Here is a 17,544-nt window from a genome sequence, read left to right as displayed (position 1 = left end):
AAATGATTATCAAGTAACGAAAAAAAACCGAAATTTTCACAAAATCAATACCAAAAGTATACTAAACACATCAGTGAATTGCCCCAGGAATTATTAAAACGAAAAAAAACCAAGAAGAAATGAAACAAATAAACTTTATATCCATTCACCATCAAACATTGCGGATTCTTTTTGTTTATTATTGATTTTGAAATTTTGAATGACTCATTAGAGAAAATTTAAATTTCTATATAACAAATAGTGTAACGGCACGAATCTTTCAATCAATCGCCGTTTGCATACATCTATGGAAAATAGAAGCAAAAAAAAAACTTTTCCCGGAAAAATAAACCAGACAACAATCATCGTTAATTTAGTTAACGATCCGCCATCCACATATACACACGTATAAATAAACTATGAACAAAAAAATTGGATTTCCCGAAGAAAGCGAAAAAAAACATTCCCGGTTTTATCATCGATTTTTTCGCCATTCTCTCTCTGTCTTCAATATTCATTGGTTTAGATTTGTCACATACGGGTGGCCCATTATTTTCATTATATTTTTAAACGGGAAAATGTTTTTTTTTCTTCTCATCTTCATCGTTGCTTTCATGATGATCCATCCAATGATAGTATTCGCAAGTATACAAGGGATTATGATGATGTTGAGATGATGATGATGATAACGAGTTGTTTCGTCGCTGTTGTTTTTTGGGTTTGGTGTATATAATAGGGTTGATTCGGGATTTTAGTTTGAATTTTGTTTCGATTTTTTTCTGTTTTATTTTTGTTTGTTTATTCGGTTTTGTCTATTATATTCCATATATAGATCTAGAAATGGTAAAAATGAAACCAAAAAAAAAAAAAAAATATTAATAATTCGGTCTAAATGTAAATACCGTATCGCTACTCATTCTGTGTGTGTGTGTGTTTGGATTCCTTGTTTTTTTTTTCTTTCCTGGATTCAGATGATTCATTCATTTCATAATGCCCGTTTTTTTCTTAGAAGTTGGCGGTGTTCGGGTGGATGATATCGAGTTTTGTTTCATTGTTTCAATAACAGTGTTGTTGTTGTTGTTGTTTTTTTTCCATTTCATTCTTTCACTTCCTAAACACGAAGAGAATGATAATCATTAGAACAACAACAAAGTTTTTGTAAATAAATGGACAAAAATATACCGCATATTCATTCATGATGATGGTGGTAAATGATGCAAATAAAAAAATAGAAAAATCAATGAATATTTTCATGGCATTATTTGTGATGATATTTCATTGTGTTGATCAATCGGATTGAATTGAATAAATGATGATCAAAGGTCATGATTCCTCTAGAAAAAAAAACAAGAAAAAGTTTCAAATTATAGCCATAATAATAATAACGATAATGGTTATTACCGGAAAGAGAGAGCAGAGGGAAAAGGTCATTTCTTCAGATTTGTTTTGGTTTTCAATTTCAACAAAATGGAAACAAAATTCAACAGTAGTAGAAACAATAAGAATAATGACACAAAACAACAACAACAACAACAAAAAAACACAAAGAATAAAATATGAATGGTAAAGTTTTTTTCTTCTTCATTCAAAGAAATTACATGATGATGAAAACTTTTCGATCATCATGTATGATAATGATGATGGTGGTGGTCGTAGTGCTATAGCCATAACTCGATAAAAATCGAATGCAAATGTTTTTCTCATAATTCGCTTTCGTTTATTTTTATTGGTGGCGCCGATAAGAGGCTACTCTTTTTGTTTTTTTTTCATTTTAGCCTTTAGTTGTTGTTGTTGTTGTGGATGAAAACTTTCATTCCAGGCTGATGTATTGCTCATTGCTTTTTTGAATATTCGTACACAGGCCAGTTCGCCAAATGATTTTACATTATGTCAAAGTTTGTTTGTTGTTTTTGCTTGAACCATCATTTTGCTGGCCTCTTTTTGTTTTCTCTCTCTCTCTCTCTCTCTCACTCAACCGAAATTCGGACCCTTTTAAATCGTTTTTTGTTTTCCTTTTTTCCCGGTTGCTGCCATCCATTTATTGAATTTAAAAACGATAACAAAGGAAAATGGACAACAACAAAAAAAACTTCAGATTAATGGATCTGCAACAGCAACCAGATCAGATTAGATCAGACAAACCCGACTAAATATTTAGATTTAGGCCATCCTAAACATTACGGGTTGGTTTTTCGTTTTTTTTTGTTCGTTGAACGGAAAAAAAGAAAGAATAATTAATTTTGTAACTCGAAATCAAAAACCATCATAAACACAAACATACACACACACACAGATAGTGGATGTCCGAAACAGCAGAAAATGGAAAAAAATCGAAACAGATTGAGAGAGTGTGAGAAAAAAATAACCCATTCGTTCGTTATTCTATAATTCAATGATTCTGAACATGTGTGTGTGTGTGAAATCTACAAAAAAATGGCTTAAAGATTACAATATTTGAAAGAAATGTACACATTTTTTCCCACCAGTTATATGTTAATGACCCCCTTCAAAAAATGAGAATGTGAAAGTTTTTTTTTTTTGGTTATTTGAAACTTTATCGAGTTTGGTGTGTGTGTGTGTGGGGTGTTTGGCCAAACTTTTTTGTTGTCGGCCAGAATCCAACCAAAAAAAAAAAAAAATAAAAAATAAACCAGAAACATTGGTTTTTTGGAAAATGTGAATCATAAATTATTATTATTACAATTGTTTTTATTGTTGTCCAATGAAACCGGAAAAATTGGCGACAACAACAAGGAAGAAGATCCGGAACACAAACACCCAACAGACCATATTCTTGTTATTCAAAATTCATCTTCTGATGATGATGATGAAATAACTACTCAATTTGGAATAAATCAAATTTTCAATGTTTCTGGATCGCTCTGGTTGTTTTTCTATTTCTATTTCTGCACAAACAACAGAAAACAATGAATTAAATTGAACGACGAATTTGTCGGAGAATAAATGATTTGTCGTCGTCGTCGTCGTCAAAAAAGTAGCATCAAAAACATTTTAATCGTTGTGTGTATTCTAGGTCAACATTGGAGATATATATCATACTTTGTCATAGTCGTTGTTGGAAACAAAGATTGAAACCGAGAGAAAAAAGATTGATTTTCACATCAGAAATGGATGTGGACACTTGATACACACACACACACACGGATGATGAATGAAAAATGAAATTCATTTTGAACGATTTATTAGATTCTCGTATAGAAAATAATTCAATTGGCCGATTGTTGCAAGAAAAAAGATGTTGATGAAAGAGTTTTGCTTGCATTTCATCACATGAAATTGATGAAATAGACAAATAGAATTTGTTAATCGTTTGTATAAAACACTAATCGAATGTTTCCTGGAACACACACACAGACACACAAACACATTTATCATCTGGAATTTCGTTCATCATCACCAGAATGTCACAGAATTTAAACATTTTTTTCATCATTTTTGTCGGCAATTGTGAAAAATTATCACTAACTTTATAATTTAAAGTTGTTGCACATTCGACCAAAATGTGTTCATTGTATTCATAAGTCATTCCATTTTCTATTCTATTATTCTTGTAAATCTAATCATCATCCATGGATGGTCCAAAAAAAACGACATCATCGGTTATTTTCATTGTTTCGTTCCATCATCCACATCATCCATCATCATCATATCAAACATGATAATGACATTATATAATGACGTAAGGCTGTTAGATCATCACTTTATATTGCTGCCACTGTTGTTGCTGTTGTCATTGTTATACATTGAAACTAATGAATTTAGAATAGCGAGAAAATCAGAAAAAAAACAAAAAAAAAATTCGAGAAAAATAAAAGATAAGAACATCGACAAACACACACACATACAGATTTACTCATCCAACTTGAAGTCTTTGTTCTTTGTTTTGATGATAATGATGATTGTTGATGTTTTGTGATATAAATAACTTGATTATTTTATTGAATTATATTTTAATGAAAAAGTTATAATCAATGGAAATACATGAATATCAAAAGACAAACGTTGAATAAATTACATATGTTTATTTTAAGAGAGAACAAAGAGAACCCAAAATCTGCTCACTTGGGCAATTCATAAAAGACGTACCAAACGTCAAACATTCTGAGAGAGAACCATTTACTCATTAACACTCCCCCGTTTCTCGAACTGGAATGTTAGTCATCCGGAGAAACTCGATAAACGATTGATGATTTTTCCGGCTCAACGGCTTCGTTAATACATCGGCCATCTGATGATCGGTAGCTATCCATTTGATACTAATTTGACCACGGGCAATTAAATCACGAACCATCAGGTACTTAACATTGATATGTCGAAGCCGCAACGATATATTTTCTGAAAACAACTGATTAACCGCAGCTTGGTTATCACAATGAATGATTGGTACATTGACAGGAATTTTGAGATTATTCAACAAATTCAGGATATAACGAATATCCTTCGAACAAACCGATACAGAAATGAATTCAGCTTCCGCTGTATTATCAATTACACACTTCTGCAGTTTAGTCTTCCAAACAATAGGACCGATACCATAAAAAATTATATGACCAGTAGTAGATCGTCCATTGTCTTTATCTCCTGCCAGATCTGCATCAGCATAGGCAACACATTTAGGATCACGTCCACCGAGCACAATACCATAATCTTTGCTACCATTCAAGTATCTCCACAAACGTTTCAACATTGAAATATGAATACTTGTGGTACGGTCAGCAAATCTTGCCAGCAAAGATACACAAAACGCAATGTCTGGCCTTGTCTTACACGACAAATACAATAAAGCCCCAATCGCTTGCCTGAACGGATAATCATCATTAGCTGGCGATTCTTCATATGCGTTGGTTCCAGTTGCAAACGGTGTGTCCACTTTTCGACTTTCGCCCATGTTAAACATCTTTAGTTTACCTTCGAGATAATCACGTTGATGCAGACAAATTGTTCTTGAGGATCTATCTCTAGTAAACTCGATACCAAGATATTTTTGAGAATTGACCTTACGAATTTCAAATATTTGGCCAATTTTATCGAACAGATTTTCCACTTTACCGGGTACAGTAGAAGCCAATATAGCGTCATCAACGTACAAACACAATAGTGTAAATTCATTTTCATTTCTGATGAAATATAAACATGGATCCAAGATTGATGACTGAAAACCCAATAATACAATAGCTTCATCAAACTTCCGGTTCCAACTACGTGGACTCTGACGCAAACCATATAATCCTTTCGTTAGTAAGCACACACGACCAGTTCCATCATCGAAACCTGGCGGCTGGTTTACGTACACGGTTTCATTGATATCACCGTTTAAAAATGCATTGGAACAATCAAATTGGACTAAATCCATATTCCACGATGCGACTAACGAGAAAAACAAACGAATAACGTCCATCTGGACGACGGGAGAATAAATATCCAATGAATTCGATTTCTGTTCAAAGCCACGGGCAACCAACCTGGCCTTATATCTTCCATCATCCTTTATAGTGTATATCCATTTCACGGAAACAATCGGTACATCTTTAGGTTTCTCCACTATCTGCCACGTACGGTGTTTCATTAATTGACGATATTCACGATCCATGGCCTCTTGCCATTTAACAGATTCAATACTATTAATCGCTTCATCGTACGTGGATGGCTCATGACACGCAACACATATCCCGACAATAGAACGACCAGGTACATCACGAAGTGATTGCATACGTTCTTCATTTCGTTGATATTGTTGATTCTTAGACCCAATTGGTCTACCAGGACCACGACGATCGGAACCAGAACCCGATTGATCTGAATCATCATCATCAGACACATCACCGAAAAACGTAACCGTTTTAGGTTCATTATCATTATCATTGGCAGTTGGACTTGTACCACTTGGACTGATGGGTTGAACAATACATTTTGGTTTTTCATTGAAAATCACCGATGAACACAGTTCAACGTGACGAGAATCAGGTACATACACACGATAAATCTTCTGACCCTCATACCCAACCATACGTACAACTTTTGATTTCGAATCCAATTTGTTGATTTTATTTTTGTTCAAGGCTTGACCTTCCGAACCAAAAATACGAAGATTCGAGACATCAGGTTTGATACCAAAATACTTCTCATACGGTATTTCATTACGTGAATTCAAAACCCGATTCATTAAATATGCCGAACAATTAACGGCTTCATCCCAAAGAAAACGGGGTAGATCGGTTGAAGATAACATTGAAATAGCGTGATCCATAAGTGTACGCATAGCACGTTCGCATCGACCATTTTGTTGCGGTGTATCGACAGTTGCTTTTTCATGACCAATACCACAGCTTTCCAAATATTTTTGAAACAAACTGGAACGAAATTCCGAGCCCATATCAGTACGAATACATAAGACATTGTTACCAGTTTCCAGCTTGATCTCGTTAACAATACGTTTAAATTTATCAAGCGTTTGATCACGTGTTTTCATAAAAACCACCTTCACAAACCTCGAACAATCATCAATAGCCAGAAGAAAATACCGATTACCATGAATAGATGAATCAGTATAGCCACCAATATCTAAATGTAATTTCATACCAGGCTTAACGTGTGGATTGTCAGACTCGATACGATGCGATATATCTGTTATCTTTCCAATTTTACATGGTGTACAATAATCCATGTCTTTGACCAAAGAATCCGGAATGCCGTCAATTCGATTCTCCTTTATCATTTTACCAATTGTTTTTGTCGAGAAATGTCCGAACCGTTCATGCCATTGTGCCATTGATTTAACCGCAACATTCACAATGTCCTTGACAGATGAAACATCAATTCTGATCTGTAATTCGATGACATTTAAATATTTCTTGCTCCAATATCCAACAAGGATTGGATCATCATTGTGGTAGATAGTCATTCCATTTTTGCTCGTAATTTCTTTTACGCCATCATTACTGCAAATCTTACCAATTGCGATCAAATTAAACGGTTGGTTGGGTATATAAAATACATCTTTGATCAACATTGGTAGCCATTTTTCTCCATTGAACAATTGACACGGCATATCACCTTGTTCTGGACCATTGACTATTCCACTCAACGTTAGAATCCGACGAGTTGTTTGGCGAATGTTGGTCAGCAACGATCGATCATTTACCACATGATGTGATGCGCCACAATCAGCTAAAAATGTCACCGGTGAAGATGTGGATACCAAAGCCAACGACGATAACGATGAAGACACATTAGAAATACGATCATCAACATCCGATATCTCAACGACAGCACTCAAACTTGCAAGATCAGTATTGCCCGATTTGGTGTTGTTACTGCTTTGACCACCATCCTTCGACGCATTTCGTTTTTGACGACAAAACTTTTCCATATGTCCCTTGAGGCCACAATGATTACAATTGCCACGAAATGTTTTCTTTTTCGATGATACATTCGGTACATTTTTCCATGATTTCGATGCTGCAACCAATGACGTACTCGTACCAGCGGATTTTAAATTCTTCTCTCGTTCGAATCGCAACAATTCTGATTCAAACTGTTTGTCTGTCATGTATTCCGATTCGGGTCGACCACCATTGTAAATATCGACCATCTTACACATCTCATCGTATTCGATAGGTAACAAAGCCCGAACTTTCGAATTGATACAATAATGAGGCAATGTTATACCTTTATCACCAAATGCAGCAAATAATTGTCGAAGCTTGGAGAACAGTCCTTGAACAGAACCTTCAAATTTTACAGTATCAAATTCACGTAAGAGCTCCCATCCGGATTTCGCTCCTGGACCACGATACTTCCGATCCAATTCGGCAATCATTTCTTTTGGTGTCGAGCATTCCATAATGCTTTCGAGGTCATCTCCATTAATCGATAGTCGTATTATGTTTTTGGCCTTTGCTATCTGACTCTTTTCCTTTTTCGTTATGGGCGTTTCTTTTTCTGCACGTTCATATTTGAAATCCTTAACGAATTCGTCCAATTCAAGTGCTTCCAATGCGTCCATCAACGTAACATGCCACTGTCGATACGTGACTTCACCAAGTTTGAGAGTCTTTACGATGCTCTGATTCTTTTCAGACATTTTGCCAAAACACAACAATAATACGGTCGAACACAAGATGATTATACAGATGAGGTAAACACAAAATAAAACAATAACAATAATCAGTAGCCCACTAGGCCCATAACCTGTTGATGTTTTGTGATATAAATAACTTGATTATTTTATTGAATTATATTTTAATGAAAAAGTTATAATCAATGGAAATACATGAATATCAAAAGACAACGTTGAAAAAATTACATGTGTTTATTTTAGAGAACAAAGAGAACCCAAAATCTACTCACTTGGGCAATTCATGAAAGACGTACCAAACGTCAAACATTCTGGGAGAGAACCATTTACTCATTAACAATGATGAAGGGATAGAAATACAAAAATCAAATTGAAAATGAAAAAATTATGGATGATGAATTGTCTTTCATTTTATGTAGTTTTTTTTGTTTTGTTTTGTTTTGTCTTTCACATCATGATCATCATGGTTGTTGTTGTCATCGAATTTTTTAAAATACAATTTTTTTTTACCAAGAAAAAACAATGAAAACAAAAAAAAATATGAAACAAACAGACAGTGTGAAAAGAAAAACTCCAACATATCATATTTGAATGGAATCTCATCAAAAAAAAAAAACTATTCGAAAAATGAAATTCCGTTTCTGGAACAACCATATTTTATTAACTGGAAATTGTTTTTTATTTTTTAAAATTATGAATTTTTCTGTTATATTACAAGGAGAGAGAGAGAAAGAGAAAGTGTAAAAAAAATCTTACATTCATTTTAAATAGAATAAATTCTTACAGTTTCCCGTTCGTTCGTTTGTTTGAAATATTACAATTTCATTATGCCGAGAAAAAAAAATTGAAACAAAAACATTATATGCAAAACAAAAGAAACAAGATTATCATGTTCCAAGTGTTTGGTTCCCACTTATTATTATTATTTCCCAGTGATAATGTTTTCTTTATTTTCCATATTTTTACAGATTGAATTTCATATTTCACATTTTACTTACACAATGTGTGTTTTTTTGTTGTACCGAAAAAAAATAAGACGAAGAAGAATATTCTGGAATTATATTGAAATTCCATTCAAAACATTTTGAATTAGCCAACTTTGTTCGTGTGTGTATATGAATGCTGTGCATATATTTACATTATTACATCATCACACATATATCAAAATACATTTGAACAACAACAACAACAAAAACAACCGTGAAAAAACAAACAAAAAAATCATTATTTACAAGTGAAGAATGTATATATGGTGGTGTTTGTATAGAGTGAATCTTTCCAAGCAAAAAAAAAATGTTCCACTCAAAAACATCAGATGTTCATCATCATCAGTATTTCGAGAATTTTTCCAGAAAATGTAAACTATTTTCTACGAATTTCAGAGAATTTTCTTTCATGTTTGCGTTTTGATGGATGAGGTATGTATTCAGTGTGTGTGTGTGTTTGTGTGTATAATCACAATTTATATTTTTTTCTTTGTTAAATCAAGTGATAAAAAATCGTATCTTTTACTGTTTTCTACGAAACTGAAACGAAACGAAAAAAAAATCAAATTCATTCATTTTTATTTCTTTGATAAAAATTAAATTCATCGAAAAAAAAGTGAACGATGATTTTAACAATAAACAAAATAAAGAATAAAAACCAATCAAAACAAAAAAAAATCATAAAAAATTCATAAACGGAAAAAACCAGAATTTTTTGCCAGAATCGTAAAAAAACGAGTAAAATGGAATTGAGGAAAAGAAAGAAAATAATTATTTTCATTAGAACAGAGTACAGTTATTCAGGCTTCTGTATTATTTTTGTTCCAAAATATCTAACAAATCATATAATTGAGCATCACCATCAAGCATAAGAATGTTTGGTTATTTATGAAATGAAATGTATGTTATTTAAAAAAATGATGCGGCGTTCACATAATCTGTAATCATTATCGTTATTTACAATAAGAATGATGGCTATATTTACAATACATAAGTATTATAATACAAGAAATTCTTAATTTTTTTGTCACGAATAAACATTTTCCTGTGCACAAGGTAATGCAAAATGTCTATATGTTATATAATCATTCATAATTATCGGATCAACTAACTCAGTAATTTCAGTCATATTTATACCATTTTCAACATCTTCATGATGATGATGATGTGGATGTTGATGTTGATGATGAATATGATGTCCATGTTGATGATGATGATGATGTGGATCCATCATCGGTGTTGTCACCGTTACGGTTGGTGTATGTTTATGATTATTCGATGATCCAATCGAATTTGTTGTTACCGTACCAAAACTAACCACTGTTGATGAACGACGTTGTTGTTGATTATCATCATCTTCATTATCGTCATCTACATTGATATCATTGTGATTTTTTCCAATATCACCACCAGTGTTAGTATCACTGAGTTTAATTTTACGTCTATTACGACGAAAACGAAATATAATGATTGTCAAAATACAGACAGAAATGATGAGTATAAAGAATAATCCAATAGCAATGGCAATGCTTGCCGCTGGTAATGTAATTAATTTACGGCCATCCAATGGCGATAATGTTCGAATCTAAATCGAATTGATAAAATTTAAATCAAAAAAAAAATTAATCAATCAAACACGTGCAAAAAAAGTATCAAGTTTTTATTTGCATCAGTCATTGTTTCGTTTCCGAAAAGATAATACAGCAGTGGAAAGAAAAATTCCATCCTGTTATCATTTTGGAACGAAATAACCGTAGAAAAAAAGTGATGCATAATAATAATTCAAGTACCAAAAAAAAAAAAAAAAAAAAAAAATTAAACAAAAAAAAATTCTCGTACACCCAATACTTTAGCATACTCGACTAATGAACTACTACACAATATAGTGATGTCTAGTGAATAATAATAATTACAGAATAATTAATTAATTAATGATTATAGCGATTTTGTTGTTGTTGTTGTTTCTGTTGCTGTTTTCATTATTATTGTAATTATGCATCATCATCATCATTAAGGTAATTACTTTGTATCTCTTTCTTTTGCTCTTTTTGTATTTCTATTGTTGATGATTATTCGTTTATTATTCATTTTATTATTATTCCAAGTGTTTGGAATTGGAATTTTTTTTTCTTGGTTATTGTTGTTGTTTTTTTTTTCAATCATTGATTTCGCAATCAATGAGAGTTTTTTCTTTTACATTTCTGGCAATGGTGATTCATAAAATAATTCAAAAGAACTACGAAACACTCATCATTTACATCGGAAAAAAGGGCTTTTTTCCAAAACAAAAAAAAATTATTCATAAACGGAGATTATCAATCATTATCATTTCAACTTCCGGGTGACTTTTTTTCATGGTTCATGGTTGTTATTTCTATCATCAGTCTCGTTAAATTATGGCCATAATGTCATCAAACAAACAAACAAAAAATAAAAGCGTTTTCCTCTTGTTTACTAGCCTATATTCGATTGAAAAAAGGGCACTGAATATGACTACACTCTGATGAATGGATATTTGCATAATAATATCACACATATACACACAAACACATTAAAATGTTTATCAACTCAACTCAACAAAATCATTGAAATTTTTTTTCATCATCATCATAACCGATAAATGAATGAAAAATGAAAGGCAAAAAAAAATTCCAGAATCTTTTTTCTAGAGTGATTCACTAATTCCTGTTGACACATACACACACACACACACAGAATAAACTATCACATCAAAAATCCTGATCACGTTCTATTATTTTTTTTTTATTCAATTCATTCTTGATGATGATGATGATGATATACATTGAAAATGAATTGAAATTTTTTTTGTTCTATTTTTAATTTTTATACCAAGTGTGTGTGTTTTTGCACGAATGATTGATTGATTGATTGAGTGTGATCGCGAGCGCGGTCGAATCGATAATTCATCGAGTTCATCAATCTTTTTTCTTTGAATCATTCGATCAATTTGTCAAAAAAAAAAAAATTAAAATTAAAAAAATGAAAATTTTAACCAGAAAAAAATTGTGAACAAACAAGCAAACACTTACCTGTGAACATTTTCGATTACCGGAAACAAAATTCTGTAATATTGGTTTTTTATCCGTCACATCATTAATACTGAATGGATGATGATTATCACTGATCATATAATGCGCTTTTGGTTTATCATTTATTGTTGTTGTCGCTTGTTGTTGTGACATAATCATGGTTCGATGATCTGAAGATCCAATCGATGATGATGCAGCGGCTGAAGAACCTGATGATGTTCGAAGATATTTACCATTAGCTTCTACACAAACTGTATACCATTTTTCAGCGACAAGATCACGAAGTTCAGCATTACGTGCACCAGAATTCAGTTGTAAACCAGCTGGTGATGTTAATGATCTTTCAGATGTTAGATAATACTCAAGGGTAAAACCACCAACCAATGTTTCATTCTGTACTTCCCATCGTAAACGAATTGAACTTGATTCAATTTTATTCACCTCCAATAATGTTATCATTGGTATTGGACAAAAATCAATCGGTTGTAAACTTTGTATAGAATCATGTTTCAGTTTTTCCGGTTGGTCACAGATCATCATTTCTTCATAATCATTATCAAATTTAACTAAACGTGAATGTTCTTCCAACCATTGATATATGGATAATAAACGACAGTCACAATGGAATGGATTACCTGGATTATTTTCAATGAAAATGGATTGAAAAAAGAATAAAGTTAAAATTCGTTTTGTCATAATCACGCATATAACGGAATTGAATCTTACCGGCTAACATAATCGATTTCAATCGTACTTCTATGGATTCAAAAATTGTTTCACTAATTTGTGTAAGGAAATTTTGCCGCAAATCAATCTGTACTAATGATGTCATATTTTGAAATGCATTATTTGCAATCCAACCAATCATATTATGTCGTAATGATAGCTGTTTCAAGCTCGATGATAAATGCCCAAAGGATTCAATACGTGAAATACGATTGAATGATATGTCTAATGTATGTAAATTTTGGCCCAAATCTTGAGAAAATAATGGCAATTCTGTAAGTGAGTTATGTGACAAATTCAATGATTCTAGACGAGCAAGACCGATTATTCGTTCTTGTGGAAGATTGTCCAATCGATTCACAGATAGATCCAATATAATTAATTTGGATAATGAACGAAATGTTGATGGTGAAATCGTTTGGATTTGATTATCATGTAGAAATAATTGTTCCAAATGATTGAGACCAATAAAATCATTTGTAGTCAATACGGTTAGATTACCGTGTTGGGCACGAAGTATGGTTAACAATGGAAAATCATCACCATCATGAATAAGTGAGTCTTCTCGCAATTTAATGATTGGATTTGAATCAAGATTCAATTCATTCATAGTAGTGATTGATAAAGAATGATTCACATTCGATGATTTGAATAGATTATTTGGAATAAATTGTAGCCAATTTTTTGCCAATGACAAATCATATAATCGTGGTAGATTATCGAAAACATTCGATGACAATGATCGTAGAACATTTCCGGATAGATCAAGATGTTGTAGCTGATCGAGGCCAACAAATGCTAATGATTCAATAACACTGATACGATTTGAAGCTAAATTCAACCATTGCAAATGATGAAGATTTTCAAATGCTGATGTTGGAATTTTTTTAATCTGATTATATGCCAATGATAATGATTGAATATTCGGCACAAATGTTGCCAATAATGATGGTATCGTTTCAAAATGATTATCTTGTAATGTTAGCGTTGACAATCGTGTCATCAATACCGGAAATGATCCATTGTTGTTATCGTCAAGACGTATCAATTCATTGGAATCTAAATGTAATCTATTTAGGCTGATTAATGGACGAAAAAAATCCGGAGAATTTATTGTCCAACGAAAATGTGTATGCGATAGATCTAATATTTCTAAACTATCATTCAATTGATGTATGAATTCCGGACTTAGTTCGATTCCTTTTTTATTTGAAAGATTATTTCGGGAAATATTCAACAATTGAATTGTCTGCGGTAAACGTATACCATTCATACGTCGAGCATTTATTGAATTCTGACTTAAATCTAACACTCGCAGCGATTGTAACTGTTCGAATGAATCGACTTCAATTTCATCGGCCATTATATTACGTAGATAAAGTTCGCGTATATTTTTCGCCAAATGAAATATTGACCGTCGTACGGTATAGATTTGATTATCCGATAAATCCAATATTTCAACTGAACGTAGATATTCCATCAAATTCGGTTCAATGCCAATAATTTCTGATGAAGCAAGACGTAATTCTTTTAGCATTTCTAATCCTTTAAACATATTACGTCCTAAATGACCCAGTTGATTATGTTCAAGATTTAAATATTTCAAACGTTTCATCGATACAAATGCATCATCATCAATCGTGTTGATTTCATTATGATTGAGAAATAATTTTTCTACATTAACCAGATCAGTGAAAACACTTTCCGTTATCCTTTTGATGCGATTATTATTGAGCCAAACAACTTCTACTTCATTTTGACCACGAAATGTATCATTTTGCAAGGAATCAAGCCGATTCCAACTTAATTGTAGATAACGTAATGAGGACGGAAAATTTGACAGAATTTGTCCATTAAATACGGTCAGATGATTACCCTGAAGATTTAAATGTTGCAGCGATGCTAATGATTCTAATGATTCAATTATTTCAATTTCATTCATTTGTAGATCAAGATCACGAAGATTTGGCAGTGAATAAAATACACCTTTACGTATATGTTTAAGGCGATTATGTTGTAAACGTAGATCACGTAAATCAACCTAAAAAAAATGATGATGAGAAAGAAAAAAAAACAAAAGAAAAAATCAATAAAGTTTTTCATAAATATTAAATTAAATTTTTTTCGAAAAGAAAAAAAAATTTCATAAATTCAAATTTTTCTTTTTCATTCTTTACTCATGTCACACATCATCGTGGTAGCTATAGATGTGTGGTGTGTGTGTGTGTGTGGCCAACCAAAACACCACCAAAAATAAATAAATCGAAATTGAAATTCAATTTCAAGTTTGAAAAAAACAACAACAAAAACAAAGTTTAAATATGGTTTTTTTTCATCAAAATTTGATTTTGGTCAGTAAAAAAAAATGAAAATAAAAATAAAAGTGGAAATTCAACTGAATGAGGAATTTTTTTTTGTCCAATTTCGAATCTAAATCCATATCAAAATATACACACACCTATGATGAACAGAACAGAACAAAACAAAACAAAACCAAACGAAAAACGAAGAAAAGAAATGAAAAAGCTAATAACGCAAAAAGTAAATAACCAAAATTGTTGGCCACTAGATTGTGTACTTGTGTGAATAAAACGTTTATTTATTCATCGTTTATTGTTTTTTTTTCTTCAGTGATTCTGTGGAAACGATAAACGAACAATATATTTGGGAAAATGATGAAGAAGATTTAGCATTCACCATCTAATATATAGGGCGACATATTTATTCATCGTTGTCGGTAATTGGATTGTACAATTCATCGATGGATTTTTCTTTTTATTCGGATTTCGGGAAAAACACTTAATCCCATTTTATTCTCATGTATAAATATTAATTTCTCTTTCATTCATTCATTAATTCGAGCTAAAAAAATTTATGATTAAATCGTCAACGTTGAAGCAATAATAACTGTCATATATTCATTATATATCCATACGCGTCAACAAGTCAAAAAACATTACGAAAAATCAAAATAAAAAGAATTCATAAATATTTTTCGCATTCATTTTTGTTGCCAAGTCACATCGAGTGAATTTAATTGTTATATTTGCATTCATGGTGTCTGTCGGCTGTCTTTTTTTTAATGTCGCTCATTTAAAGGTTAAAAGATGTTAATAATGATATTTAAATGAATGAATGAAATGAAATTTGGAAGAATTTTTTCATTCATTCAATTATTAAAATATGATAAACATCACACAAATAATAATGGAATGCAAAAATATTTAAGACGGAAAAAAATCTGTCGATCATTCTGGTTTATTATGAGAAAATTTTTTTTGTGTCAAATAATTTTATTGAGTTAGAATTTATTTATTAAACAAAAATAATCATAGACATCTGTGTGAAACTGAAATTATTGAATAAAAATCAGGACAAAAAAATTATGGTTCCAGCAATCATTAATTATGATGGTGATGATGATGTATTTTTTTTTTTTGTTACATGGATTATGGACATTGCAAACTACCACGGTTTAACAAATACACATGCACACACGCAAACAGTTAAAGAGGTTTGTCTTTTGCAAAGAATATTATCCAGAATCTTTTCATGTTCATGTGAAATAATTTTTCGAAATGTTTTTTTCTTCTCTATATTCATTCACTCAATTATTTATTCAGTATTTTTTTTACAGTTTTCAACGGCAAAGAGAATGAAAGGGTTGTGTTTCTATGCTGTGAAAAGAAAAAACACAAAACAATAAAACACGCATACAGAGAGAGAGAGAGAGAGAGAGAGAGAGAGAGACAGTATTCACTCTTTATAACACAAACGATTGTTATGAATAAACTAAACTGATGATGATGATAATGAAGGCTGGCAGACTAACAATGTGTTGTAAAATAATGTATCGGATTTTCATTTTCAACCACTAAATTAATTAATCTTTCGTTTTCATTTTCATTTTCATTTTCATTTTTGGGGTGTTGAATTCATTCATTAATACATGTCCATTTTTTTTGCCCATTTTCAAGAAAATTTATTGCGTTCACATATATTCAAGGAAGTGTTGGCGGGTGGTGTGTGTGCGTGAATTGTGTTCAATTCACATTGCATTGTGTGAATCAAGAATCTAGAATATATTGCAATGATGAAAAAAAGTTTCAATTTCCTGTTCCGGATTTCTACAAAAAAAAAATTGTGAATGTAAATGTGAAAATGTTGAAAAAGAAGGAAAAAAATCATATGAAACTTGAAACTTTTAAACATTCATCATCAAATTATATAATTTAAGCAAGTGAAATGGGTGTGTTTTTCGTTTTTATTGTTATTTCCATTCTATTCTATTCATTTTTTTTCGGTTGTTGAAAATAATTAATTTCCGGAAATGATGATATAATAATATTAAGTTATTGAGAAAAAACAGGCAGACACATCTTGAAATTGAATGTGGAAATGGCGCCAACAAGTTAAAAAAAATCGGAATTCAAAAAAAAAAAAAAAAAAAGAAAATAGCAATAGATTTTCCCAGCCGCTACAACAATTTCAATATGGATGGGAAAAAAAATTAAGAAATAGAAAAACAGTTACAATGAATATACAGGCATCTGGAAAAAGTTTCAGGCAAAAAAATTCCATTCATTCATTTGAAAAATTCGATGAAGAAAAATGATTTTTTTTTGTACCAATAAAATATTTTGACCATACGACGAAAAATGAATGAATTTTTTAAATTCTTTTGATCACCAATATGTTTTCATTT

General features: G+C 31.5%; 1 protein-coding gene and 1 long non-coding RNA gene across 4 annotated transcripts in view; both read right to left on the bottom strand.

Annotated features, from left to right (window-relative positions):
* Positions 1-903: 903 nt before the first annotated feature.
* LOC124497593 (uncharacterized) lies at positions 904-1,633 on the bottom strand. Its single transcript, XR_006959435.2, has 3 exons — positions 1,381-1,633; positions 1,162-1,313; positions 904-1,090 (listed from the first exon to the last, which is right to left on the bottom strand). It is a non-coding gene; the product is annotated as an uncharacterized LOC124497593 (long non-coding RNA).
* A 7,992-nt stretch (positions 1,634-9,625) lies between these two features.
* The window catches only part of LOC124497584 (uncharacterized), a 35,664-nt gene continuing 27,745 nt past the window's right edge, over positions 9,626-17,544 (bottom strand). For all 3 annotated transcript variants that reach the window (XM_075734073.1, XM_075734072.1, XM_075734074.1), the window contains 3 exons: positions 12,840-14,880; positions 12,114-12,748; positions 9,626-10,648 (listed from right to left, as the gene is read on the bottom strand). In XM_075734073.1, the coding sequence (XP_075590188.1) occupies positions 10,091-10,648; positions 12,114-12,748; positions 12,840-14,880 (3,234 nt within the window). In that variant the 3' untranslated portion in view covers positions 9,626-10,090. The remainder of the gene's footprint in view (positions 10,649-12,113; positions 12,749-12,839; positions 14,881-17,544) is intronic.

Source organism: Dermatophagoides farinae, chromosome 9 (genome assembly GCF_024713945.1).
Source record: "Dermatophagoides farinae isolate YC_2012a chromosome 9, ASM2471394v1, whole genome shotgun sequence".
In the NCBI taxonomy this organism is placed as follows: Eukaryota; Metazoa; Arthropoda; class Arachnida; order Sarcoptiformes; family Pyroglyphidae; genus Dermatophagoides; species Dermatophagoides farinae.
Note: the sequence above shows the minus strand (reverse complement) of the source record. Positions and strands in the feature narration are given on the sequence as shown.